Source organism: Nicotiana tabacum, chromosome 10 (assembly GCF_000715075.1).
Source record: "Nicotiana tabacum cultivar K326 chromosome 10, ASM71507v2, whole genome shotgun sequence".
Classification (NCBI taxonomy): domain Eukaryota; kingdom Viridiplantae; phylum Streptophyta; class Magnoliopsida; order Solanales; family Solanaceae; genus Nicotiana; species Nicotiana tabacum.
This window is the reverse complement of record NC_134089.1, coordinates 120298773-120325533: the sequence shown is the minus strand read 5'-3', so window position 1 is coordinate 120325533 and position 26761 is coordinate 120298773. Positions and strand designations below refer to the sequence as shown.

Below are 26761 nucleotides of genomic sequence, written 5' to 3'. Positions count from 1 at the left end.
TCTTCTTCATCTACTCCATTAATACCAGAGGTAACAAACCCCTCCCCCCCCCCTCAAGTTGGAGGGAGAGAAGAGACCTCCAACTTGCCAAGTATGGAAAAATGAGAAGGCCTTGACAAAGGTTTTGTGAAGATATCAGCGAGCTGGGAAGAAGACAGAATAAAATTTAGAGAGATCAATCCAGAGAGAAATTGTTGGCGCACAAAGTGACAATCGAGTTCCACATGTTTAATGCATTCGTGGAAGACGGGATTGCGAGCTATATGTAAAGCTGCCTGACTATCAGAGTTAATAGGAATTGGAAGAGTCGGAGGTACTGATAGATCTTGAAGGAGACGGTTCAACCAGGTTAATTCAGCAACAAGGCGGCGCATTGAGCGATACTCTGCTTCCACTGAACACAAAAAGACGAAAACTTTCTTTTTGGACTTCCATGAAATGGGTGAACCTCCAAGACTTATGAAATACCCACTGATGGATCTTGTGGAATCAACACACGAAGCCCAATCGGCATCACAGAAGGCAAGAATAGAAAATGAGGGATCTTTGCTCATAAAAAGCCCTTGGGCAGGAGCAATGCGCAGATAACGAAGAACTCTAAGAGCAGCTGAAAATAGGGAACAGTGAGAGTTTGCATAAACTGAGATAGGTGTTGAACCGCAAATGAAAGATCTGGTCGGGTATGCGTCAAATAGTTGAGCTTGCCAATCAAGCGACGATAACAAGTGGGATCAGATAGTAAGTCACCAGTGTCAATGGAGAGCTTGCAAGAAAGATCCAAGGGAGAAGAAACCGGAGGAAGACTCACACAATTGAACTCAAAAAGGAGGTCAAGAGTGAACTTGCGCTGACTGATGATGACACCTTGTGGTTCTTGAAGTATTTCCAAATCTAGTAAATAATGTAAGTCCCCCAAATCTTTGATTTTAAATTCATCATTCAAGAAATCTTTTAATTTTGCAATCTCTGATGGATCATTTCCAGTGAGTAAAATGTCATCGACATAAATAGCTACAATAGAAATTGAGTCCCCTAACCTCTTAAAGAATAGTGAATAATCGTTGAGCGATGAAGAATAACCTTTAAAGTTTAAGGCAGCCCCAAATCGAACGTACCACTATCGTGAGGCCTGTCACAAACCATATAGTGACTTTTGAAGTTTGCAAACAAGGTTAGGATTTGTGGAAGGAAGCCCATTAGAAAGATTCATGTAAACTTCTTCTTGTAACTCACCATGTAAAAAAGCGTTATTCACATCTTTTAATAAATATGCCATCCCCTTTTCACTGCCACAACGAGAATGCATCTAATTGTGGTCATCTTGACCACTGGTGATTAGGTCTCATTGAATCTATGCCTTCTCGCTTAATATACCCCCTCGAATGACCAATCGTGCCTTTAATCTTTCAAGAGTTCCATCCGATTTGTGTTTCACCTTGTAAACCCATTTACAAGGTAAAGACTTCTTTCCGGGTGGCAATTCAACCAACTCCCAAGTTTGGTTTTGCTCCAAAGCTGCAAGTTCAGAATCCATGGCTTTCTGCCATCCAGGGTGCATAGCAGCTTGAGAATAGCTTAGTGGTTCAGTGACAGTGGAAATAGTGTTTGTCACACCTCCTCTTTCCGCCCCCGCGGGGGTGCGTAGGGAGTTTTCTCCAATTAAAGGACAGTCGAAATGGGATTTGTTTGTTTGTTTCAGAGTCGCCACCTGGGAATTTTAAGGCGTCCCAAGTCACCTGTTTTAATCCCGAATTGAGGAGAATATGACTCTGTTTGTTATTCTGCGAACCAGAAATCCGAGTAAGGAATTCTGTTAATTCGGGAGAAGGTGTTAGGCATTCCCGAATTCCGTGGTTCTAGCACGATCGCTTAACTATTTTTATATACTTGGCTCAATTATCTCGATTTTACTAAATACATTTTTTATTGCATGATTTTGTTACCGCTTCTGTTTAGATTGTTTATAATTAACGATTCTCTTGAAACGAATCACGCGTACGTATATTCATGTTATATATTTTTATAAACATGAAGAATCGTGTCACGCATACGTGTCCACAATAAGATCGATAATATTATTTTTTATTATAAGAATAAACTTATGTTCAAAAAATAAAATTAAGAACATCATTATTCTTGTATGATGAAATAGTGAACTGCACATCTCGGGTTTAATTTAACATCCTCCGAAGAAACGCTTTATTAAAAGTTTGCTCGAAGTTGCGCGCACGCATAATCCGAATTGCCTTAAGAAATAATTTAGGCCACGCGAACGTATCCCTAATTTCACAAAATATTTTTTTGATAAAATTCTCTATAAATTGTTATTATGCGTTGTCCGCAAGTCTTATTTTACACATATGAATCATATACCTCAAAACTATTCAAATTTTAAAGAATTAATTATATGAAAAAGAAAACAGACAACATGTAACTAAAAAAAACTAACATTTTTTATCGTGGATACGACATTAGGATGTCCAAAAAATCGAATCGCATGTAAAATTGGGAAAGAATTTAATTTGACAAACAAATTAATAGTTTCCGAAGAATCTTCATTGTTTTATTTAATGTGAACTCTATTTCTACATATCTTTAAAATAAAATGTTGCAATTCGCACTTATAAATCCCATATCCTTCTCATATACTTGTTTTTAGTCCAAAGTTACAATTGTTTGGTTAATTTGTTTACGATGGTAGATAAGAATCAAGTTGATAAGAAATAGAATTATTATACAAATTGATTCAATAAAATTGCATTACATGTAACATAGTTGTACGTCTGAACCATTCATAACATTCTAACATCGTAACGGGCTTATATCAATTCACTTTTTACCTATAGTTATACACATAACCGTTATTATGCCATATATGAACACCATACAACTTACATCAATCTAAACAAAATCGGATTTTTGACAAGATATACTAGTAATGTAGTTTCTTGATACTTCCATTCTATTCTATACTTAGCTAACAATATTACGAGATATAATTAATGGCCCACTTTCTGCCATGTTCCCTATCTTGACAATTCGAACATAACTACACTTAATGAAATTCTGAAATAGATAACATTATTACAACACTTATACGAACTTCAAAAGGGAATGATTAACTAAATAGTTATGGTGTCAGGCATATTACTATGATAACCAACATGAAACGAAACTGAAATTTAAACTAATGAACTTAGATGAGTAGAAGACAGAATTATAATTCTAAACTTCATTTATTTGTCATGTTGAAGCTTTCCATGACATGAGTTTACAGATATGTACCTGGAAATGAGGGTAGAAGAAGTAAATGTCAGCAGTAACATCAGCAACAAAACAAAAGAAATTGCAGGACCCGTGAAACCCAGACACACAGTAGCAGGACTTTTTTTTTAAAAAAAAAATTCAGATTTTAAACCAACAATAGGATCAAACAGACCCAGACAGATTCAAGGAAAATATGTTTCTGATTTTCTTTCCTTCTTCTATATCTGTTTCAGATTGTGTGTGTGTGAGTGTTCTCTTTTTTTCTGTTTTCTTTTTCCTTTTCAGATTTCTATTTCTGATTTTTCTGCTCAGTTTTCTTTCTTTTTTTCTCCCTCTATCTGTTCTCTTCCCCTTTGTATATACTTCTCCCTCAACTCTTCTATCTTTCTTCTTTTTCTGGTTTTTCTCTCTCTCTTTTGTATCCCTCTATCTGGTTCTCTCTCTCTGGTTTTCTTATTCTCCTTCTGTAAGTCCCAATTCCCCTATCTTATACAGGTCTGCCTTCCTAATGTTGCCCGGACCCCTTCTCTTTTTAAAAATCAGGAAATCTCCACTCTCATAGCACTAAGGCTGATTTTCTAATAAATCAGCCACTAAAGGTACTTTTTCCCTTAAATTGAGCACTCTCCATTCCCCTTTGTTCCCCATTAGGATTAATTAATAGCCACTATCATTCCACTATAACACATTAACACTAACACACTGTTTTTTACTGTTTCATTCCCCAAAGTACCCCTAAAATCCTACTGTTATTACTGCCCCAGACCAAAAACTGACTAAACCTTAATAAAATTATCTGAATTAAACTGTTTAGCAGCTAATAACCAATTCCTAAATCAAACAAACATTTTGTCCTTACAGATTATGCTAAACAGGGAAATGCAATAGCTAATTGATCCAACAAACCCAATGTCTAATATCTAATGGACAAAACCTAAATTCAGATTGAACACTGAATTTGCATACAAACATGTTAACAATACACAGAACTTAACAGAACAAAATTTGAATCGAAATTGAGGTCATGGGAAAATTACACAGACTAATGAAACAAACAACAATATACACATAGAATACAAAAAGAAAAAATAGGAAAATACCTTGAATCTTCAAATCTATACGGACACAAGCTTAACTTTGAATTCAGACCTTTTTGAGGCTAAACAGACTTTATTCGAAGTATTCTCAATTGAGAATACCTCGATTAAAGTCTCTTAGACCTCAATCCCTCATTTAATTCGGGCAAATTCCATGTTTTGAAATTTTTAGGGTTTCAGATTCTTCGATCTCAAATCCGAACATTTCTAGGTATATTCGAATCAAACCAATGGTGTTCTTCCACCATACCTCCCATCTTCACTACTTCGTTAAATGATTTTCCTACTGCCGAAACCAAATGGGCATAGTAAGTTGGCTCCAGGGCTTGTAGGAAGTAGTCTACCATTTCACTTTCTTTCATAGGAGGATCCACCCTTGCGGCTTGTTCCCTCCACCGGAAACCATACTCTCTAAAACTTTCATTGTGCTTTTTCTCAAATTTTGTCAAAGATAGTCGATCTGGGATGATTTCCAAATTGTATTGGAAGTGGTAAGCAAATGCATGTGCTAGGTCATCCCAGGTGTACCATCTCCCATGGTCCTGGCGTGTATATCACTCTAAAGTTGATCCACTCAAACTTTGACTGAAGTAAGCCATCAATAATTCGTCTCTTCCCCCAGCTCCTCGCATCTTGCTGCAGAATCCTCTCAAGTGGGCTACTGGATCGCCATACCCGTTATATAGGTCAAATTTGGGCATCTTGAAACCGACTGGCAATTGCACATTTGGGAATAAGCATAAATCCTTGTAGGCCACACTGACCTGTCCTCCTAACCCTCGCATGTCTCGGAACGATTGTTCTAGGCTTTTGATCTTTCTGAACATCTCTTCTTGTTCAACATTTTTGGTTGGCTTGTCAATTTCGGTTGGGAGGTCAAAATGAGGAGTGGTTGAATGGATTTCGGAGGCTTTGAAGGTGGGCTCCGGAGGGTAGTATTGATTGTCCTGGGCCTGGAGTATAGGCTCACTAGGAGATTTGTGGAATGTAGCCGGGGGAGGTGCTACGAAGACAGGAGTCACTGGTGGAGGATGGTATGGAACTGGTTTCGGAGGTGGAGTCTGCGGTGTCTGAGAGGTGGTGCCTCGGTAGTGTTGGTAGATGAGGAAATTTGGGGATAGTTCAGTGGTAAGATTATCCTGAGCTTGGGCTAGTGATGGAGCAGGGTTAGCTGGGTAAGATGGGGGTGATTGCCCTATAGACCAGGCTCGGTACATCTCAGCCATTTGCTGCTTGAGCTTAAGCATTTCTTCTTTCATTTTGCCAACGTCCATCTCCTCTATCTCAATACCTGTGTCGACATCCGGAATAGACATACTTTCGGGTATCGGTCCTTTTGATCTGGTGTGATAATGATAATATGCCAGTATCTCTTAGAAAAACTAACTGCTTGAATTCTGGAAATGAGCAAACTTGTTAGTTTTGAGAGTTTAACACATATATAATTACACATTGAGATGCAATGTTCCTAGACAAATAACCCTTTTCTATTATGCATTTGCTCGGCTGCTTGTGTCATCCCAGCTTTCTTGAATTTTTTATTGTTACTCACTCTCAATTTATTTATTATTATTATGTTTTGTTTGTTTGTGATTGTGGTCGAATCTTATAGAGATTGCCTACGTATCATGCCCCCGCATGAATCAGACCTTGCGTAGTTCGGACTTAAAGCAATTGTCAACACTTTTATTTATTTTACAAAGATGAAACAGACATTACATTTGAAAAACATTATAAAAATGGTTTAAAACTCAGACACAAACCCAAATCAAACAAAAGACATAATCAAGACTTATTTCGAAAACAGATCCTCATAAAAAAAATAAAAAAAATCATTTTTTTTAATATATTTTTTATTTGTTTAACACTTTTTTTTCAAAACTTAAAATTATTTTTGGGAATTTTCTAAAACAACCCATTTTATTCCTCGGCTCTCACAATGATTTTTTTCAATTAAGCTGGTCAACAAGCAAATCCGAGGCAAATGAGTGCACAAGTAGCAAGTAGGATGCATCAGGATGGTCTTTTCATTTCGGGTTCACCTGTCCTAGACAGACCCAACCCCTGTGTTGAGTCTCCAAGGCCAAAATATATATGATGCAAATATACGTTTCGTACTAGGGATCCGGTACATGGCTGAGTTATTCTAAGTGAAAAACATGAGGCTAATTGTTCTAAACCTGGCTTTCCCAAACGGACAGTTTGAGCCGAAGTGGGGGCAACGTACCGGGAGAACGAAAGTCTACCCGGCCTAGTTACTTGTCCCAACTTCGTCTTATTTGGTATGACTTTAACAGAAAGGTGGGCCACGCGCACGTGTGCACCATAAATTCAGAAGACTCAGAAAGAAGGGGTTTCGTAGCAGTTGTATATACACAATTCAGATAATATTAAAGCGGTAAAAGTGTCATTTAGCACATTGGGCATATATCACGTAAAAATCAGATAATAGATAAAGCCAACTATAACAGTCATTTTAAGCTCGAATTCTTAAACCTTGAACCAGTGGTTCTGGGTTAACAACTCCAAATCCCCAACAGAGTCGCCAGAGCTGTCACACCTCCTCTTTCCGCCCCCGCGGGGGTGCGTAGGGAGTTTTCTCCAATTAAAGGACAGTCGAAACGAGATTTGTTTATTTGTTTCAGTGTCGCCACCTAGGAATTTTAAGGCGTCCCAAGTCACCGGTTTTAATCCTGAATTGAGGAGAATATGACTCTGTTTGTTATTCTGCGAACCAGAAATCCGAGTAAGGAATTCTGTTAATTCGAGAGAAGGTGTTAGGCATTCCTGAATTCCGTGGTTCTAGCACGGTCGATTAACTATTTTTATATACTTGGCTCAATTATCTCGATTTTACTAAATACATTTTTTATTGCATGATTTTGTTACCGCTTCTGTTTAGATTGTTTATAATTAACGATTCTCTTGAAACGAATCACGCGTACGTATATTCGTGTTATATATTTTTATAAACGTGAAGAATCGTGTCACGCATACGTGGCCACAATAAGATCGATAATATTATTTTTTATTATAAGAATAAACTTATGTTCAAAAATAAAATTAAGAACATCGTTATTCTTGTATGATGAAATAGTGAACTGCACATCTCGGGTTTAATTTAACATCCTCCGAAGAAACTCTTTATTAAAAGTTTGCTCGAAGTTGCGCGCACGCATAATCCGAATTGCCTTAAGAAATAATTTAGGCCACGCGAACGTATCCCTAATTTCACAAAATACTTTTTTGATAAAATTCTCTATAAATTGTTATTATGTGTTGACCGCAAGTCTTATTTTACACATATGAATCATATACCTCAAAACTGTTCAAATTTTAAAGAATTAATTATATGAAAAAGAAAACAGACAACATGTAACTAAAAAAACTAACATTTTTTATCGTGGATACGACATTAGGATGTCCAAAAAATCGAATCGCATGTAAAATTGGGAAAGAATTTAATTTGATAAACAAATTAATAGTTTCCGAAGAATCTTCATTGTTTTATTTAATGTGAACTCTATTTCTACATATCTTTAACATAAAATGTTGCAATTCGCACTTATAAATCCCATATCCTTCTCATATACTTGTTTTTAGTCCAAAGTTACAATTGTTTGGTTAATTTGTTTACGATGGTAGATAAGAATCAAGTTGATAAGAAAGAGAATTATTATACAAATTGATTCAATAAAATTGCATTACATGTAACATAGTTGTACGTCTGAACCATTCATAATATTCTAACATCGTAACGAGCTATATCAACTCACCTTTCACTTATAGTTATACACATACCCGTTATCATGCCATATATGAATAACATACAACTTACATCAATCTAAACAAAATCAGATTTTTGACAAGATATACTAGTAATGTAGTTTCTTGATACTTCTATTCTATTCTATACTTAGCTAACAATATTACGAGATATAATTAATGGCCCACTTTCTGCCATGTTCCCTATCTTGACAATTCGAACATAACTACACTTAATGAAATTCTGAAATATATAACATTATTACAACACTTATACGAACTTCAAAAGGGAATGATTAACTAAATAGTTATGATGTCAGGCATATTACTATGATAACCAACATGAAACGAAACTGAAATTTAAACTAATGAACTTAGATGAGTAGAAGACGGAATTATAATTCCAAACTTCATTTATTTTTCATGTTGAAACTTTTCATGATATGAGTTTACAGATATGTACCTGGAAATGAGGGTAGAAGAAGTAAATTTCAGCAGTAATAGCAGCAACAAAACAACAGAAATTGCAGGACCCGTGAAACCCAGACACACAGTAGCAGGACTTTTTTTTTAAAAAAAAAATTCAGATTTTAAACCAACAATAGGATCAAACAGACCCAGACAGATTCAAGGAAAATATGTTTCTGATTTTCTTTCCTTCTTCTATATCTGTTTCAGATTTTGTGTGTGTGTGAGTGTTCTTTTTTTTTCTGTTTTCTTTTTCCTTTTCAGATTTCTATTTCTGATTTTTCTGGTCGGTTTTCTTTCTTTTTTTCTCCCTCTATCTGTTCTCTTCCCCTTTGTATATACTTCTCCCTCAACTCTTCTATCTTTCTTCTTTTTCTGGTTTTTCTCTCTCTTTTGTATCCCTCTATCTGGTTCTCTCTCTCTGGTTTTCTTATTCTCCTTCTGTCAGTCCCAATTCCCCTATCTTATATAGGTCTGCCTTCCTAATGCTGCCCGGACCCCTTCTCTTTTTAAAAATTAGGAAATCTCCACTCTCATAGCACTAAGGCTGATTTTCTAATAAATCAGCCACTAAAGGTACTTTTTCCCTTAAATTCAGCACTCTCCATTCCCCTTTGTTCCCCATTAGGATTAATTAATAGCCACTATCATTCCACTATAACACATTAATACTAACACACTGTTTTTTACTGTTTCATGCCCCAAAGTACCCCTGAAATCCTACTGTTATTACTGCCCCAGACCAAAAACTGACTAAACCTTAACAAATATATCTGAATTAAACTGTTTAGCAGCTAATAACCAATTCCTAAATCAAACAAACATTCTGTCCTTACAGATTATGCTAAACAGGGAAATGCAATAGCTAATTGATCCAACAAACCCAATGTCTAATAGCTAATGGACAAAAGCTAAATTCAGATTGAACACTGAATTTGCATACAAACATATTAACAATACACAGAACTTAACAGAACAAAATTTGAATCGAAATTGAGGTCAGCATGGATGTAGGGGCATTGTCAGTATATTGACAATGCCCTGAAACTTACTGCCCAGCAATCAACACACAAATAATTGACAAACTTTCTGACTTATTAAACAAGAAACAACTAATTGGCAAGAACTAATTAACTGAATTCAACAAAATGATAATAATCAATCCAAAACAGATAAACAGGCTATTACCATCAGCATTAACGGAAACCAGAATTTACAAAACAACTAATCGACGAACTTAATCGAGTCGATTATACACATTGTAAACAACAAACAGAGACAATGATATAATTCTGATCAACTAATCGGGTATGAGGCAGAATCAAAAATAAAAAAATGGGAAAATTACACAGACTAATGAAACAAACAACAATATACACATAGAATACAAAAAGAAAAAATAAGAAAATACCTTGAATCTTCAAATCTATACGGACACAAGCTTAACTTTGAATTCGGACCTTTTTGAGGCTAAACAGACTTTATTCGAATTGAGAATACCTCGATTAAAGTCTCTTAGACCTCAATCCCTCATTTAATTCGGGCAAATTCCATGTTTTGAAATTTTTAGGGTTTCAGATTCTTCGATCTCAAATCCGAACATTTCTAGGTATATTCGAATCAAACCAATGGTGTTCTAGGCACGAGGGGGGTCAGGTGGATAACTGGTGTGAGTTTGAGGTAGGTTGGGATAGGGTCAGGTTTCACTCGAATCTTCAAATGAAGATTCGAGCATTTCCAGGAGGATTCGAACCATGCTACTAACAGATTCATGATGAGGAAGGACAGGGGAAACTATGGTGTTAATTTGGAGACCATCGGAGATGGTTGTGTTTGGATCTGAGTTTGACTCGAATCTTCAAATGAAGATTCGAGAAACTCCAGGAGGATTCGAGCTTAGTGGCTACCAGATTTGGATAGAGGATGGTCAGGGGGTTCAGGGGTGTTAAGGTGGTGACCAACGGCGTTGTTGCCGCCGGGTTTCAGGCGATGGGGAGTTAGGGCGGCTAGGGTTTGGTGTGCATCGTCTGAAGACGATGATGAACAGGAGAAAGGGGGTGCTTAGTTAGGGGGTCGGGGTATAGATTTGGGATTTATATAGGGATGGGGTGGATTGATAATGACCGTTAGATCAAACATGATCCACGGTTAGGATCAGTTCATTTAACCAAACGATGTCGTTTGGTTTAATATTGGGGTCGGGCTGAATCGGGGCAATGGGTCGGGTAGGGGGTTACGGGTAAGGGTATGGGATCTCAGCCGTTGGATTGATTTAATCCAACGGCCCTTGATGAAATATGACCAAACGTCGTCGTTTGGTTTGGTTGAATTGGACCGGACATGAGGGTGTTTAGATTGGGCTGTGGGGTTATTTTTGTTTGGGCCTGGATTTCAATTCAGGTCCGATTTTTTTTACATTTATAACTTATTTTCCATTTCCTAATTTTATTTCTAATTATTAAATTCCTAATTTCAATTATAAAAACCAAATTAACCTTACAAAACATTAATCACCCTTTAACAAACATTAACATACAAGACAAATTATTAATCACACAATGGCATATTTAAATGACGAACAAATAAGATAAATGCATATTTTTGTGATTTTTAATTAACTCTTAAATGCATAATTAAAACCTAGATATGCATGCAATATGTATTTTTATTTTATTTTTCATTTAACTATGACAAAGTAAACATTTACGGACAAAACACAAATAATAAATAAATGCCACACAAATTCTAAAAATTTCTCACTAAGAGAAATTTGTTTTATTTTTTGTTTTATTTTGGAGTAGTTTTCGTGAGGCAAAAATCACGTGCTCACAGTGTTGAGTAGCTGTTGGTTTGAAACTGAAAGAGCTGCAAAGGGGAATATAGGGGGACTAAAGGGATGAGTGAAACAGGCAGCAGTCAAGTTAGTGAGATAAATGGAGTCACAAACAAAATCATTCAAATATGCAGGCCTGTTGTGTTCCTTCTGTGATCTTCTGGGAGCAGGAATAAGAGAGTGAGATGTAGGGATAAAGACAGTAGGTGTAGAGGCAGGAGAAGGTAAGGAGATAGTAGAAGATGGATCAGGAGAAGATGGTATGGGAGGATCTGGTACAGTAAAAATAGAAGGAGTTTTAGTGAAGATGGGATGTGAGAAAGATGAAGAAGAAAATGGGAATTCAGTTTCATGGAAAAGTACATCTCTAGAAACAAACACCTTTCTAGTTTCTAGGTTCAAAAGTTTATACCCTTTATTTCCTATTGGATATCCTAGAAAAACACAAGGCATAGCTCTAGGTTCAAATTTGGCCCTATTATGTGGTAAAGTAGAAGCATGGCAAAGACACCCAAAGCATCTAAGGAAGCTATAATTGGGAGGTTTGCCAAAAATGAGTTCATATGGTGTTTTTCCATTTAGGATAGAAGATGAGAATCTATTGATGAGAAAAGTAGCAGTGAGTAAACATTCTTTCCAGTAAATGATAGGAAGTTGAGATTGATACAGTAAAGCCCTAGAAGTTTCCAAGAGATATCTATGCTTCCTTTCAACGATGCCATTTTGTTGAGGAGTAGCAGTGCAAGAGGTTTGGTGTATGATTCCTTGTGAAGCAAAGAAATCAGAAATAGTAGAACCTCATCCCAATTATAATGCATTATCAGACCTGGTGATCTTAACCTTAGAATGAAATTGCCTTTCAACCATAGCTAAAAAATACTTTAACAATGTAAAAGCATTACTCTTAGCACTCAAAATATAGGTCCAAGTTGCCCTACTATAATCATCAACTATGGTAAGGAAGTATTTGTATCCATCATAGGTTGGTGATTTATAGAGTCCCCAAGTATCAATGTGTACCAATTCAAACACAGTAGTAGATTTGTTAGAGCTAAGAGGGAAAGGTAATCTGGACTGCCTTGCTAAGGGGCAGATTTCACAAATGCAATTAGAGTTAGGAATAGAGGAAATGAAACTGAACTTTTTCATTGCAGAGAATAGAATGTGACCCAATATAATGTGCCACAATTTTACATCTGAATTGATTCCTTTAGGAATAGAAATAGAACTACAAGTTGAAGTACAACTAGTATGCAAAACTTTAGACTTAGAAACTACTAAAGTGCTGAAATATTTCTGAAGTTGACTAGAAGAAGAATTGAGCGGGTAAATACCATTCCTTGCTTCACCAAGAACCAGAGGGATCTTCACTGAAAGGCCCTGCATAAAACAACAAGTAGGAGAAAACATGAGATTGCATATCATTTGTTTGCAGAATTTTTGCATTGATATAAGGTTAATTCTGAATGAAGGAATAAGAAGCACATTATGTAGGATGAGATTAGGATAAAGAGTGACTGTGCCCCCCATGAGTGACCTTAACTCTAAATGAATTAGGCAAGTTAATAAACAAAGGTGTGGACAAAGGGGCAAGAGAGGTGAAGAATTGAGAGTCAAAGGACATATACTCTGAGGCCCCTGAATCTATGATCTAAGAGTTAGAGTGAGCATAGGTCAAGTATGCCACAAGATTGTGAAAAATGTTGCGAGCACATTGAACCACATTAGCTTTCACATCTGAAGGTGAGGTTCCAGTATCACTGATCTGGACATTCTGAAGAAGTTGAATCAGTTGAGAAAACTGAGCTTGTGAAAGAGAGCTTCCTCCCTCTTGATTTGCAAAAGGGAGTTGAACATTTGTTGAGGCAATAGTCATGATAGCATTGCTCCTTATTCCACATTGCATCTTTGTTGTTTTAGTGAATTTAAAATCTGAAGGAAAACCAATTATTCGATAGCATTTGTCAACTGAATGGCCTGGTTTCTTGTAACGAGAACAAATCAAGTTATTCTTCCTCCCTTTAAAGTCTGATAATTGAGATTTCTGACCTGAAATATTTTGATGTGTGGCTAAAAAAAGAAGAAGAGTCACCAGGAAACTGAGGATTCACATATACTTCCCTCTGCCTCTCATCTTGAACCAATAGAGAATAGACAATGTTGATGTTGGGGAGAGGGGACATCATCAGGATGTTGCTCCTAACATGAGAATATGTATCATTCAAGCCCATGAGAAATTGAATCAACCTTTTATCTTGAAGAGACTTAACCAATTTCACCTTTCCATCACAGGTGCAGGCAAAAGAACAGGTAACAATAGTGTAAATAGCATCAAGTTCATCCCATAATAGCTTCAATTTAGTATAATAGCCAGCAATATCACTTGATCCTTACATTAAGTCACTTATTTCCTTTTGTAGGTGATAGAGTTTAGCCCCATTGGATTGGCCAAACCTATCCTCAAGATCTGTCCAAAGAGCTTGAGCAGATTTGGAGTAAAGAACACTGGCAGCAATTTCCTTTGAAAGGGAGTTGAGTAACCAAGAGGTTACCATATCATTACACCGAGTCCACAAGCTAAAAGAGGTAGAATCAGATGCAGGAGCAGAGCAACCTCCATCAATAAAGCCCTACTTATTTTTAGCGGAAATAACAATGAGAAGAGACCTCCTCCAACCTCTATAGCCATGACCATCGAAAACAGAAGTGACGAGAGTCATACCGGGTGAATCTGATGGGTGAAGAAAATAAAGATGGCTAGCATCAATAGTAGGAGAGGTGCTAGAACCACCATCCTTAGAAGGAGCATCAGATAAAGAAACCATTTGGATTGAAGGGAGAAAAGAAATAGAGGTGAAAAAGAAAGAAAGCAGAAGAAGTCCAGAATCTAAGTGGCGACTGATATCATGTAGAAGAGTGAAATAAACGAGAGAGTATTGAACAATTTTCTGCTTACTTCTTTCATTGAATGTGTACATTATACAATTTATGAGCTGAGAGAATAAAATAATAATCAATGAATCCTATACAAGTGTCTAACTAGTATTGGCTAAAGGAATAACAAAAAAACTACCTAAGGAATCCTATATAATAAACTCATGTGGGAATAGAAGGATCCAGAATGAGATCCAATATTTTAACTCTATCTAATTGATATGTCTGTACAAATTGAGCAGACGGCCCAATTGTCACTAAATGAGCAGACGACCCAATTGTCTGATTTGTCTGAGGCCCAAATGTTGAATTAAACAACTTTGAATATATCAAACCTTTTCCTTTTCCTTCTTCTCCATTAACGTCTTCTTCATCTGCTCCATTATTACCAGAGTTAACAATATAAAAACTTGGTCAAACACTAATTGTTGCTCAGAAGTGTTTTTCGAATTTATTAGTCAAACACAAACTAATTCTCACTAAAAGTACTTTTGAGATTAACATTATGAGAAAAAACACTTCTCAAAACAAGTTGATTTTGCAGCTTGGCCAAACATGTTATAAGACTGTTTATCATGGACCCACTGAATTACTTGATTTTTAATTTAACGTGACATCCAACTTAAGCAGAACATTATTAGAAATAACATGACTGAGACCTCACTTTTCACATCACAATTATACGAATGAATCATGCGCTTAGCAATCATAAGCACCAAAATTAAGTCAGAATAATTGCACTAACAAAACAAGATACCACTAGCGTGATCCTCCAAGCAAAATTCCAAAAATTAAAAATCAAATAGTAAATACTAATTTATGATTTCCTTATCTGTCATTAATTTATATTTATATACTACTAATTTAATGGCAGATGATACATATTTGACTAAATTTGCATCATTTGTACCCCGCAGGCTCCGACTTAAAATTTTAAATGTCACTACTTATCGTTTTTACGAAATCAAATAAGGAAATCTAACAAGGTTTATGGTGGAGTGGTAAATATTCCTTCATTGTTAACTAGAGTAGGTTTTGGGTTCGAGCCTTGGTATGAAGTCACTTTTGTTAGGGAGTCTTTGCCTAGATGCAGATGTAGGATTTGTAGAACATGGGTGACCACTAATAAAAAGAAGGAAAAAAGGTTTTAAGTGGGAATTGATCCTTGATCCTTGATCCTTAGAGTAAATAATTTAACACTCAAACAAGTGCACAATTCAATCTTTTTGGAGCATGGGATCAGCAAGTTATATTAGATTACTTCTAGGAAATATGGACATAAAATACCTAATTTGGTAAAATGACCATGGGTTCAGGTGCACTATTAATAAAGCATTAAATCCACCCCTGTCTTTACCCCCCTCCCTCTTTTAATATGGGATTTTCCATCGCGAATCCGAATTTAGTCGATCCTCAATGCAAGTACCAAATTTTGAGCGAGAAACCCAAAAAAAAAAAGAAAAAGAAATCAAACAAGGAAATGGAAGACGTGATTCCTAATCTTGATAAATTATGGAGTATTATTTATTGTAAGTGATAAATTGAACAATATCATAGTTTTGCAAGAAACATTTGATAATGAATAAAATAAGATATTAATGTATTATTGTGAAAAAAGTGAGGATTCATGCATGCCCATACTGAACCAAAAAAAAAAGGAATAATACTAAAAGCACCATTGCTAACACAAAGATGACCAATTGACCATCAGAATATGTACAATCACTTTCATTCCCCCACCAACACCTCCACTACAAGTCTAAAATACAACGCCCCATTCTATATACTGTATAGTTTAGTCCCTCAACGTATTTTTTCTGGTCTATTGCCAAACCTATTCAATCCCTCCCCCTAGCCTATTCCCAAATTATCCAACTGTAACACTTACTTATGTCCGGGTGATTATATCAAATCAGACAATTTAATCGTACCAGTTAGAAATTAAAATGAGAACACAATCATAATTAAGTGTAAAAGTGTGTATATAAGAAATATGCCTTGGATTTATTTGCTTAATATTTTATCACGCTCCTTTTTTATCCAAAACAAATCTCTCTTCGTCTCTGTAGTAAAACTAACTTTAGAAACAATCGAATTATAACAGAGTTCAACACTAGTTTTAACCACATTTATAGATATAGAGTTAATAAAGCAACAAGAAAAATCTAATTTTAGTTTATTTAGTGTTGGGATTCAAACTCGTAGCATTATTATTTACTCCCTTCGTCTCATCTTAGCTGTTGTGGTTACTAAAAGTAGTTGTCTCAAATTATTTATCTAAAAGTTCAAGACAAAATTGATTGTTTTTTTCTTTTTTATCCTTAGTAATAATTGTTCTTGAACATAGAGATAACACATAAATAAAATAAATATTCAATAAAGAGAGATTATATCTTAAAACATAAATACATGTAGAATAGTTCAATTCCTATCCTAATTAATACTCCCTTCGTTCACTTTTACTTGTGCAGAATTCTAAAAACAGATTTTTACTTTTACTTATCACTTTTAGCATATCAAGAGAAAGATAATTTATTTTTTCCTGTTATACCCATAGTATTAATATTCATTTCAATTCATTTTCTCAAATGCATTAAAAATATACATCAATTAATATGGGTATTATGGTAAATTATGCACTTTATTTATTATTTCTTAAAGAGTATGCAAAATCTATAATGGATAAGTAAAAATGAATATAAGGAGTATTTCTTAAGAGACGCGTAAAAAAAATAAATACAAAACAACCGAGAGAGTATATTAGATTACTTGCATTTACATATTTTCAAATCCGAGAAAACTGGATCTGTATTTTATGTTCTCTATGTCTAGTCTATACAAAAGGGGAATCTCCAATCATAACGCACTCCATTGTGCGCAGCAGCACGAAGCGGAAAAAGCAAAAGATGAGGAAACTACACAAACAACTTGCTAAGGAAAATTTTATTTTGTATATCATACAACTAATACTAATTGTATGAGTTAATTTTTTTGTCTTACAATTTTGTAGATCCAGAAGTGTAAAATTGAGGTCCACAAATTTATGAGAAAAAAAAGAGCCTGATACAACTAATGTCAATTGTATGAGACACAAAATAAAACTTGTCACTTGTGACCTTGAAAATAATAAAAAAATTGCACTGAACATTGAATAATCTTTAAATAAAAAAGAAATAAGAAGAGGTACAAGAGAAAAGTTACAATCCCAATAAACATTTAAAGAGGCAGTTATGAATTGCATATATATCCAAATAAAAACAAGGCTAGTAATTCTTGCGTTAGCTGTATTTTTCTCTCTCTACTTCACTAATTTTAACGCCCCTTACTTTAATTTTAATACAACATTCAACCTCTTTTGGCTTCTTCTCTCTCTCCCTTTGTATACCTACACGGCACAAATTACATAATTACATATCTCGCAAATAGTATTATATAAAACACCTACTCCTTTTCGTTTTAATTTATGTGAACCTATATTTTTTTGGCTCATACCAAAAAAATAACTCCTTTCCTTATTTGGAAACAATTTACCTTTAGCAATGATTTATAGCCACATAAAATATATGTGCCTTATTTTACATCACAAATTCAAAAATCTTTTCTCTTTTCTTAAACTCTGTGCCCAGTCAAATCGGTTCACATAAATTAAAACGGAGGGAATATATTGCTGTTAAATGCAATAAAAGTTATACTACTAACTAATTTTAAAATGCTGAACTCACTCTCGACTTCAATTTTTTTTTGAATAAAAGCTTTTTTACTCTATTAATTGGTTTATTACTCTAAGTTATAGACTGTCATCTTATTTTGAGAAGTGTTTTTTTTCTCAAAAGTACTTCTGGTGAGAAACAGTTTGTATTTAGTTAATTAATTTAAAAAATACTTCTGGACAACAATTAGTGTTTGGCCAAGCTTTTAAAAACTGCTTCTAAGTGTATTTTTCTCAAAAATACTTTTAAAAAAGTGTTTTGGAGAGAAACTACTTTTTTCTGTTTATCCTTACCTTCAAAAACACTTTTTCCCTTCCAAAAATTTAGCCAAACACCTCAAATTTTGAAAAAAAAAACACTTTTGGCCAAACAAGCTATTAGTCCACCAATATATTTTGAATTTTCTATATGATTAAAACAGAAAAATTCTGAATTTAAATATCAACAATATTATGCTCATCACTAAAGATTGTGGTGAAGTAATTTGTATGGTTTCATTTTTAATGAAAGGTTCAACTTGAAGTTGTAAGTTAGAAATTTTCAGCATAAATCTAAATTAATAAAGAAACAATTATCTTCTCTCTTCAAAACGACAGGCAAAACAATGTGAGCTAAAGGCCAAACCCCAAAGCCACCTCTTCTTTGTAATTTCCATACATAAAACACCTCTCAACATCCACTGATCAGAATTTTGTTGCAAAAACCCTTAAAACACCTTCTCTCTCTCTTTCATCACCTTCTTTTCTGACCTTAACTTTGAGTCGGTTTCACTCTTCACATTTCAAAGATCATCTAAATCTGATCTTTTTCTATATCTATTTTTTCACATACAAATATTGCACATACTCTTTTAATTTATTGTAATTTTAGAATTCTGGGTTCATATTTTCTTCAGTTAAGTTTTGAGGTACATTTTCAATGGCTGCTGATGCACAAGCAGTGATTGAGGCTCCTGCCCTTCAATCAAAATATTCTGATGCTGGTTCTGAAGAATCTGACTTTTATTCCAACCAAAATGTGAATAATTCTGAATCTGTTGTTACACCTAATTGTGTGAAGGACTCATTAAATGCTAAATCGGATTCTTATCAAATGCAACATATTGTTGACATGTTGAAGAAACTCAAGTTGAATCCACTCGCAAAAGAGTTTGTTCCTTCTTATTGTTATAATAATCGTGATCAGATGCTTTTTCTGCCTGCTAATAAGACTCTGGCTGCTGATGATGCTTTCCCAATTAACCGAAGGGTATTGTTTCCACTCTGAGTCACATTGATCAAACGGCTGTTGAATTTTTATTTTGTTATTTTTGTTGATCGTTTCATGACTTAGATTATTATTTACTTCACTGATTTCACTTGAAAGAATCGCAATTCTGATATATTTGAAGTATTTAAGACTGACTCCATAATGAATTTGTTATAGTCTCTGCTGAAGTGTGTTTCAGATTACAAGTTCTGCTTTTCTAGTTTATTTTATTTCCTTATTTATAAAATAATAAAAAAGTATCTTTTTTGTTTTCTATTAGAGTAATATCTTTGTGAGGGTGTCTTTCCATGCATTAATTAGTGGTAAACTTGTTGAATTCTCGAAAATACAATTCTTTGGGAATTCCTAATTTTCCTGGTAAGAAATGATTCTTTCAGATATGGGAATGTATTTGGAAGCGTCATTTTATCTGACGGGATATATTCGATAATCAATATCCCGAATAAGTTGTTATAAAAGGTTTCATGCTTTGGGACATTCATCATTTATCAAGGGTAGTAGGAATGAATGTAGAAGCTGGATTTCAAAGTTATATGGACTTGTGGATTCTGAAGCTCTTTTTGTCAAAATGGATTCTTGACTCTTCCTTTAGTAATTAATTGCTGACTTTCCGTTCTTTAGAAAGGGAAATTTGAGATTGAGTTAGTTGTTAGTATCATTGACTTTAGTTGTTAGAATAGTTGTGGATGCTTATCTGGTAAAATATCAATGAATGCTATTTTTCCATTGTCGTGAATGAGGTGGAATTTGAAGTTCTGATTTCAGTGTCCATTTGTGAGTTGTATCTTTTCGTTACTCTGGTTGTTTCAATGGTACTTGCATACAACATTTTGCTATATGTGGAATTTGTCATTTTCATATAAATTGGATCAAAATTTTGGTCTAAAAAGGCTTGCCAAATGTGCACAACCTTCCTTTGCATCAAAGAGGTTGTTTCTACGACTCGAACCTTTGACACTGGCACAAGTCACCTAAGGAACAACTCTACCATTGCTTCAAAGCTCGTTCTCATTAAAAACTTTCATCCTTCACATAAATTTATTTACTTTCATAAAGAGAGTGCATTTTAAGAAAGTTCAACCTTCCATGCTTTTCAACTCAAGCATTGCGTTTCAGACCATAATTACCATGATTTAATAAATACCCAAGTGTATTGCGAGTTGCATTTCGCCATTCTTGAAGTAATTTTGATTGCTCAATTAAGCAATCCGACTCCTCACTAATTTTCATTACTATATTTCAGCAGAGAGGTAACAACTATAACCAGGGCAGAAGGAGAATGAACAATAGAGCTTTTAGGGCTCAAAGAGAAGATAGCATTAGGAGAACAGTCTATGTTTCTGACATCGATCACAATGTAAGTAAGGATGGATGTTCATTAATCTTCTTATTATGTTCTGTTTAGTGTTTATACAGTTCCTCTTTCTGACTCTGCCCCACAGGTCACGGAAGAGCGGCTTGCTGCATTATTTAGCGCTTATGGACAAGTAAGTGACTATGCTCTTCTAGACATTGATGTGATTCTTTATATTAGATATTTGAGTGCTTTAAGTGCTAGGTGGATGCTTCTATTTTGTACTTTGAGAAACCTAAAAGTTATTAATGCATTTAGTTTCATACTTTAGCAGATGAAAAGCCTTAGCTTGGATCGCCTATGGAGTATGTTTGTCGCTCTATCTACAGGATGATGAAATTCCATGACTCGCAAATAATCAATAACCTTTAGACTGTCTAAAATTACAAGTTATCATCAGTATTAATCATTAGGTTGTTTTACACATTAATATCGTCGAGTTATCTGGATCATTGCCATAATGATGCCTAGAGGAGCTAGCTTCAAATTACTGATGAGATGCAACAACATATCTTTTTTCTGTCTTTGGCAGATGGAGATGTTCTTTTTATTTGTTATGTGTGGAATTACAAAACAAAAGTAGAAGCTCTAAAGGCAAGTCTGGTAGATGCACATGCAAAACTTAACAGCTTCAAAATAAAACACGTGTTAATTCATATAAATAGATATTTACCATAAACTTGAAGAATAGAAGGTTAATAAGCTGCCAACTTTCATATTCCTTGTAGGCTTACTACTGAATACCAAGGGAACTTCTATCATTGACTTCGAGTTTCACATAATCTTCTTGTTGTTTCACGTAATCTTTCACCTTTACTAAAATCTATACATTAGGAAGACTCTAAAGAAAGTTACAATATCCAGAAGGAAATAGGTAGCTGATATTTGAACTACAAGGTCCCTAGAGCTCAAATTGACTCTTATATTTTGCTTGCTACTTCCCTTTTCTTTTCGTTCTTTTGGTTTCTGGAATGTGCCAGAAGTTGGAGTTTCCTTATAGATCCTTCTTTCCACTTACTTTCATGTCACAGTGACGTGCTTAAACTGGTCTTCTACACAGTAGCGAGGTGTCATTGTGCTTATTATGGTTAAGGTTTGCATGAATTAGTGTATGCAAATTTGATGTTTTGTCTCCTAACTTGTGTCATCAGCTCAGGAGTTTGGTTACGGTTCGTCGCCAATAATATTGTGTGATTTAGGGGGCTTAGGATTTTTTCCATGCATGATCCAATCCATTTCTCGTTTTGTCTTTCCAAAGGTCCCCATCATGAGAATTGATACTCTATACACTCGCTTTTACTATTCTTAGTATGGAACAGTCCAAATAAAAGTTTGATTTGTGTGGAATCTAGATTAAGTTGCTTGCTGTCAGACTACGAGTTGTTGGTGAAGGTTGGATAAAGTCACGATGCTTATATTCCTGTTTGTTATAGTTGAATTATTTTCAACTTGCCATTTTGATATTAATTGGACTGTTCTGAGATTATTTAAGGCATATCCCCAGTGTGCAGCAGATCTATTTATTTTTGTACTTAATTTGGCTTCGTGTTGGTATTATGAGGTATCTTTTAAGAAATGTAATATTGGCTGTTTCGTTTTGGCTGCATGTGCTCTACAGGTTGTTGACTGCAGAGTTTGTGGTGATCCACATTCCCGCCTTCGCTTTGCCTTTGTGGAATTCGCCGATGAATGTAAGTTGGAGTGGCTTGAAGTTTTTTTAGGACTGCTGAACATTCAGAACTAACTTGTCATATGGAATCATCCCAACAGACTCAGCAAGAGCAGCACTTAGCCTTTGTGGGACGATATTAGGATTCTCTCCTCTGAAGGTTCTACCTTCAAAAACTGCTATTCTACCCGTGAATCCAACATTCCTTCCTAGGGTATGCACAGATCTGTGTTGTTCTGTTAACTTGTATATGGATGATGTGGCAAAACAAATTTGTCGTTTTATCTCATGTTATAGAAGTAAGGTCATGGAATTAAATGTTTAGTCTTTCATTATGTGCTTGTATGTGCAGTCTGAGGATGAGCGTGAGATGTGTGCCAGGACAGTCTACTGCACAAATATAGATAAGAAGGTACAAATTCTTACCTTTGAAATCTTCTGAAGTTATCATGCTATTTTTAGCATATCTTTCTGTGGGATACCAGTAGGTGATGTCCAGTTTATGACAATCTGGCTCAGTTACTTTATTGCTGGTTGTATATTTTTATTTTTCCGGCAGTTTCTATTATTGTCATAATCATCAGAAAGTTCAAATGTATTGTACTCTATCCTGAACAGGTTTCTCAAGCTGATGTCAAGAATTTCTTTGAAACAAGATGTGGTGAGGTTAGTATGATGTCTGAAACTTCTTATCAAGTTTAAGAATGTTTTGCTTAAGAAGTGATGCTGAAGCTGCCTCTTCTCTTTTCAGGTGTCTCGCCTGAGGCTTTTGGGGGATCAAGTGCATTCTACCCGTATTGCTTTTGTTGAATTTGTTATGGTACGTTGATTTTCTTTTCCTTTTCCTCTGGATTTGAGTTTGGATATAGCATCAATAACCCGTTGTTACCTTCACCCTTATATTTCGACATTTATGCATTCATGTCCCACCTGCATCAAAGAGAAATAGGTGCATTGCACGCACCTATAGATTTTAATTTCCCCCTTATTTAGTTATGTGTCATGGGATTGTGAACACCATCTTTTTTGTAATTCCTCTGAATGTACTTCTCTTTTTTCCCCTGTTATTCTGTGGCAACCTAGCATAATATTTAATATTTTCCTTTTGAAGATCTAAACAGGTGTTGGAATATAATGGGAAAAACAGGAGAAAAAGGAACTGGAAATAATTCTGACGGCTGACTCTTCTTAAAAACAATGTGTATCTAGTAAACTTTGCATGTAAGAGATACTTGATAAATGTGCAGGCTGAGAGTGCAATTTTGGCATTGGACTGTTGTGGACAGATTTTGGGATCGCAACGCATCAGGTACCTTAGTTAGAAGTGTCTTTAATTGCAGTTAATATTGCATCTCTTTAAGCTTGGTATGTTGGGTTCTTTCTTTTCAAGTAGGCACCATAATCATGCATTCTGAGGTTCGCTTTAAACTGCAAAAAATTTCCTCTCTTTCTCCGAATGTATTCTATGCCATTGCCTGCTTTCTGTTTTTCTGTCATCTGAAAATGAAACTCAAAAGTAATGCTATAGATACGGGCAGTGCATGCGAGATGCTAGTCTTGATATCAATCGGTTATTTAGTTTCTGGGACTTGCTGAGGCAAGGGAATATTTTTGTGTTTGTCCTTTGTTCTAAGTGTGAATTTATGCTCTGTAGCCTTGAGAAATATGGCAGTCCCACTGCTTGTACATATAAGCATTTTCACTGAATTAGTACTCCCTTTGCACAGGGGCTGCTCAAGAGGAGCCTAGTAAAGCTTTTGCTTCAAGTCGTAGTGCTTTATCTTCAAACTTTCCCCCTTTCCCTTTTCCAGTTGGTGCTCCGCTCTTTAACTAGTTTTTCTTCTACAAAAGGGTGGCATCATATCTAATGTCTGCTCTAACTTTACAACTTTGTTAATGTCGTAGGGTGAGTCCTTCAAAGACACCGGTGAGGCCACGAGTTCCTCGTCCCACCATGCATTAGTCAATCCTTTGTAGCTCAATGTCTGGAAAGTGGTCAGCGCAAGCCCTCTTGGAAGACTTGAGAGTTCACGATGGGAAAGGCGAAACGAGCTTTTGTTTCAGTAATTTCCATCTTTCTTCCCCCCCCCCCTTCCCCTTTTCTTTCACCCTGCAGTGACTCTTTATCGAAGATATTGTTGATCCTGCTTTAGCTTTAGACACGTCCCAACCTTTACGTTCTTCCAGCTTTCTTGTTATTTAATCACTTGCTGGTTTGGTGGTTGTTGGATATTTGGTTTAAGGCATAGCAATGCATTTGCATGGTGCATTTTCTTTTCTAATAAATGGCCATTTGTGCAATTAGAAATGGAGACAATTTTCGGTAGAAGTCCATTTTTATGATAATCATGAGATTAGATGACATCCTGCAGTTTTGAGGCCTAAGCTAACAAGTTGCATATGCTAAATTTCTAAGGCGCAATATTGATAAAACCAAGATATTTATTTGATTAGTTTAAACTTGCTTGCAATAAATTAAGTTGTCACCGTAAAAAATAAATCCATTTGTCAAATATTTATTTAATTCAAGTAAATATTGATTTAGGTGGTAAGTTTCTTACATGTGTAATTACATTTAAAGTAAGACATAATAGGGAAAGATACTGTTGTTTTCGGCATAACTCCGAAAAGAAAATTTGGCGTTGACGATCAATATACTTGGAGTTTGTCAACTTGTCATAATCTAGAAAGTGAGGTTTTAGCAAGATGGTTGTTCTGCTAGATTTGCTTGGTCTAAAAGGAAACTAAATTAAGATAGTGTCTTGAGTATATTTTAATTTCAAGCGCAATATTTATGTTTTTGATATTTTTATAGGGGCTTCTACAGTTGGACTAAAGACCCTGCAATATTTTTGAGTGTAAATTTATGAGTGATCTAAGTTTAGTTTAGGGGTTAATTTTTGGAGCAGACACCCCATATTATTTTCTAATTAGTTTATAAATGATCTGACTTTTGTTTACTCCTATCTATTTAATTCTTGCACGAGTAGTTAAAAGTTAATTGGGATTTTTTTCAATTTTAGAGTAACGAAAGTTACCTAGTACATTTTTGCAGAATTAACTGCTGTATATGACAGATTATAATAAGGTTCCTCATAACGAATCAGTTACATACCAGCCCTCTTTACCTGGATTGAATTTGATCTAGATTGCCCGTGTTATTAATACATCAGTGAATTTATTTTTCTGAGTATAAATAGTGTACCCTCTGACTACATTCCAAGACAAGCTCCTATTAAATCCTGCTATTTCAAGACAAAACATTGTAGCATGCGGTTGACGAATGATCATTTTGTACGTCACACTAAAACGTTATTTCATCAATACAAAATGTGCTAATTAATGAACTAATTTTAAATCATGCAAAAACAAAAAATTCTGTGGTTAAAAGATTAGAATCTGAAATCACAATGAACAAGTTCGAATTTTAGTACTTCCTAACTTTCATAGATTTCCATTCTCCCATTGACTGCTCTTTCGGTTTCATTTTATGTGAACTTATGTTGACTTGAATAAAGTTAAAAAAAGAAATAAAAATAGTTGGAACTTATGGTCATATTGCATAACATTTATGTGACCATAAAATTATATCATTAAAACTAAAAAAAATTATTTTTTTTTAGTGTAGGAAGATGCCATTTTTAACAAGCTACAAAGGGAATAGAGTAACATAAAATGAAACAGAAGGAATATATAAAAATAAATAAAGAATGCTATTTGATTAATAGCACTTTTGGTCCCTCACTTATTGTTAATAAGTTGGTCCTTGTGAAATTTGACTCAACACATTTAAACTTTAATTAGTTAAAATGTGCGCTTTTGTTCCTTTACATAAAAAAATATGTTATATTTGGACTATTTATAAAGTTAAGTTACCCTAAATATGGTATAACAATACCAATTTAACATAACACATCGATAATTAAATGTTGAAACGGATAATAATTATGCTAAGGCCAAATACATCGACATTCTCTTAAAGTTGTCCTCACTTTTCACTTTGACACTCCATCTTAAGTCTGTACCATTTGAACACTCCAACCACACCTCGAATGTGTCATTTAAACACAAAATTCATAAGCAGCCAAACATAAACAATGCGTGTAATTCACTCACCATAATGACGAATAAAAAAGGAGACACATGGATTTAACTTGAATTAATTAATTAAAAAAAGCTTTTGAAAAAAAAAGTTAAAAAAAAAAACACAAGAACCCTACCCAACCCTCAGTCATCTTCTCCATCACCCTGTCTTTATCTGCCAAAAAAAAAAAAAATCAAAGCTACCCACATGTCTTCTTCTTACTCACATCTGCCACCATGTTTCTTTCTCCTAATCTTCACCCCAAAGTACAATAATTAACAGTATCCTCTTTGAAGATCTAATGGAACGAT

The 26761-nt window shown here is 35.0% G+C and overlaps 2 protein-coding genes across 4 annotated transcripts; one reads left to right on the top strand and one right to left on the bottom strand.

The window, feature by feature from the left end:
* Window positions 1-1351: 1351 nt before the first annotated feature.
* LOC142165336 (uncharacterized) lies at window positions 1352-14747 on the bottom strand. Its single transcript, XM_075223912.1, has 11 exons — window positions 14700-14747; window positions 14098-14423; window positions 13885-14007; window positions 13710-13781; window positions 13523-13629; window positions 13151-13479; window positions 12968-13081; window positions 12257-12810; window positions 11428-12028; window positions 3286-3384; window positions 1352-1540 (listed from the first exon to the last, which is right to left on the bottom strand). Exons 1-11 carry the CDS (start codon window positions 14745-14747, stop codon window positions 1352-1354), a joined length of 2562 nt encoding a protein of 853 aa, XP_075080013.1.
* A 3921-nt stretch (window positions 14748-18668) lies between these two features.
* Window positions 18669-24695, top strand: LOC107816131 (polyadenylate-binding protein-interacting protein 8-like). Of its 3 annotated transcripts, none has more exons than XM_016641816.2 (10): window positions 18669-19322; window positions 20587-20700; window positions 20786-20830; window positions 22316-22388; window positions 22468-22580; window positions 22719-22778; window positions 22985-23032; window positions 23118-23186; window positions 23614-23675; window positions 24272-24695. In XM_016641816.2, the coding sequence occupies exons 1-10, from the start codon at window positions 18993-18995 to the stop codon at window positions 24327-24329; spliced, it is 972 nt and encodes a 323-aa protein (XP_016497302.1). In that variant the 5' UTR covers window positions 18669-18992; the 3' UTR covers window positions 24330-24695. The 3 variants fall into 3 exon arrangements, with proteins under 3 accessions (XP_016497302.1, XP_016497304.1, XP_016497303.1); XM_016641817.2 differs by having other exon boundaries at window positions 18675-19322; window positions 20590-20700; XM_016641818.2 differs by lacking the exon at window positions 24272-24695 and having other exon boundaries at window positions 23478-23616.
* The last annotated feature ends 2066 nt before the right edge of the window (window positions 24696-26761 follow it).

Bases quoted from the DNA above. Each gene is read 5' to 3' on its own strand.
- LOC107816131 (XM_016641816.2), top strand. From the start codon at position 18,993: ATGGCTGCTGATGCACAAGCAGTGATTGAGGCTCCTGCCCTTCAATCA. The intron at 20,831-22,315 runs GTAAGTGACTAT...TGTGCTCTACAG, and splicing joins TATTTAGCGCTTATGGACAA to GTTGTTGACTGCAGAGTTTG. The intron at 22,779-22,984 runs GTACAAATTCTT...TATCCTGAACAG, and splicing joins GCACAAATATAGATAAGAAG to GTTTCTCAAGCTGATGTCAA.
- LOC142165336 (XM_075223912.1), bottom strand. From the start codon at position 14,747: ATGGAGCAGATGAAGAAGACGTTAATGGAGAAGAAGGAAAAGGAAAAG. The intron at 13,082-13,150 runs GTTCAATGTGCT...TCTAACTCTTAG, and splicing joins CAGATGTGAAAGCTAATGTG to ATCATAGATTCAGGGGCCTC. The intron at 12,811-12,967 runs GTCACTCATGGG...TGTTTTATGCAG, and splicing joins CTAATTCATTTAGAGTTAAG to GGCCTTTCAGTGAAGATCCC.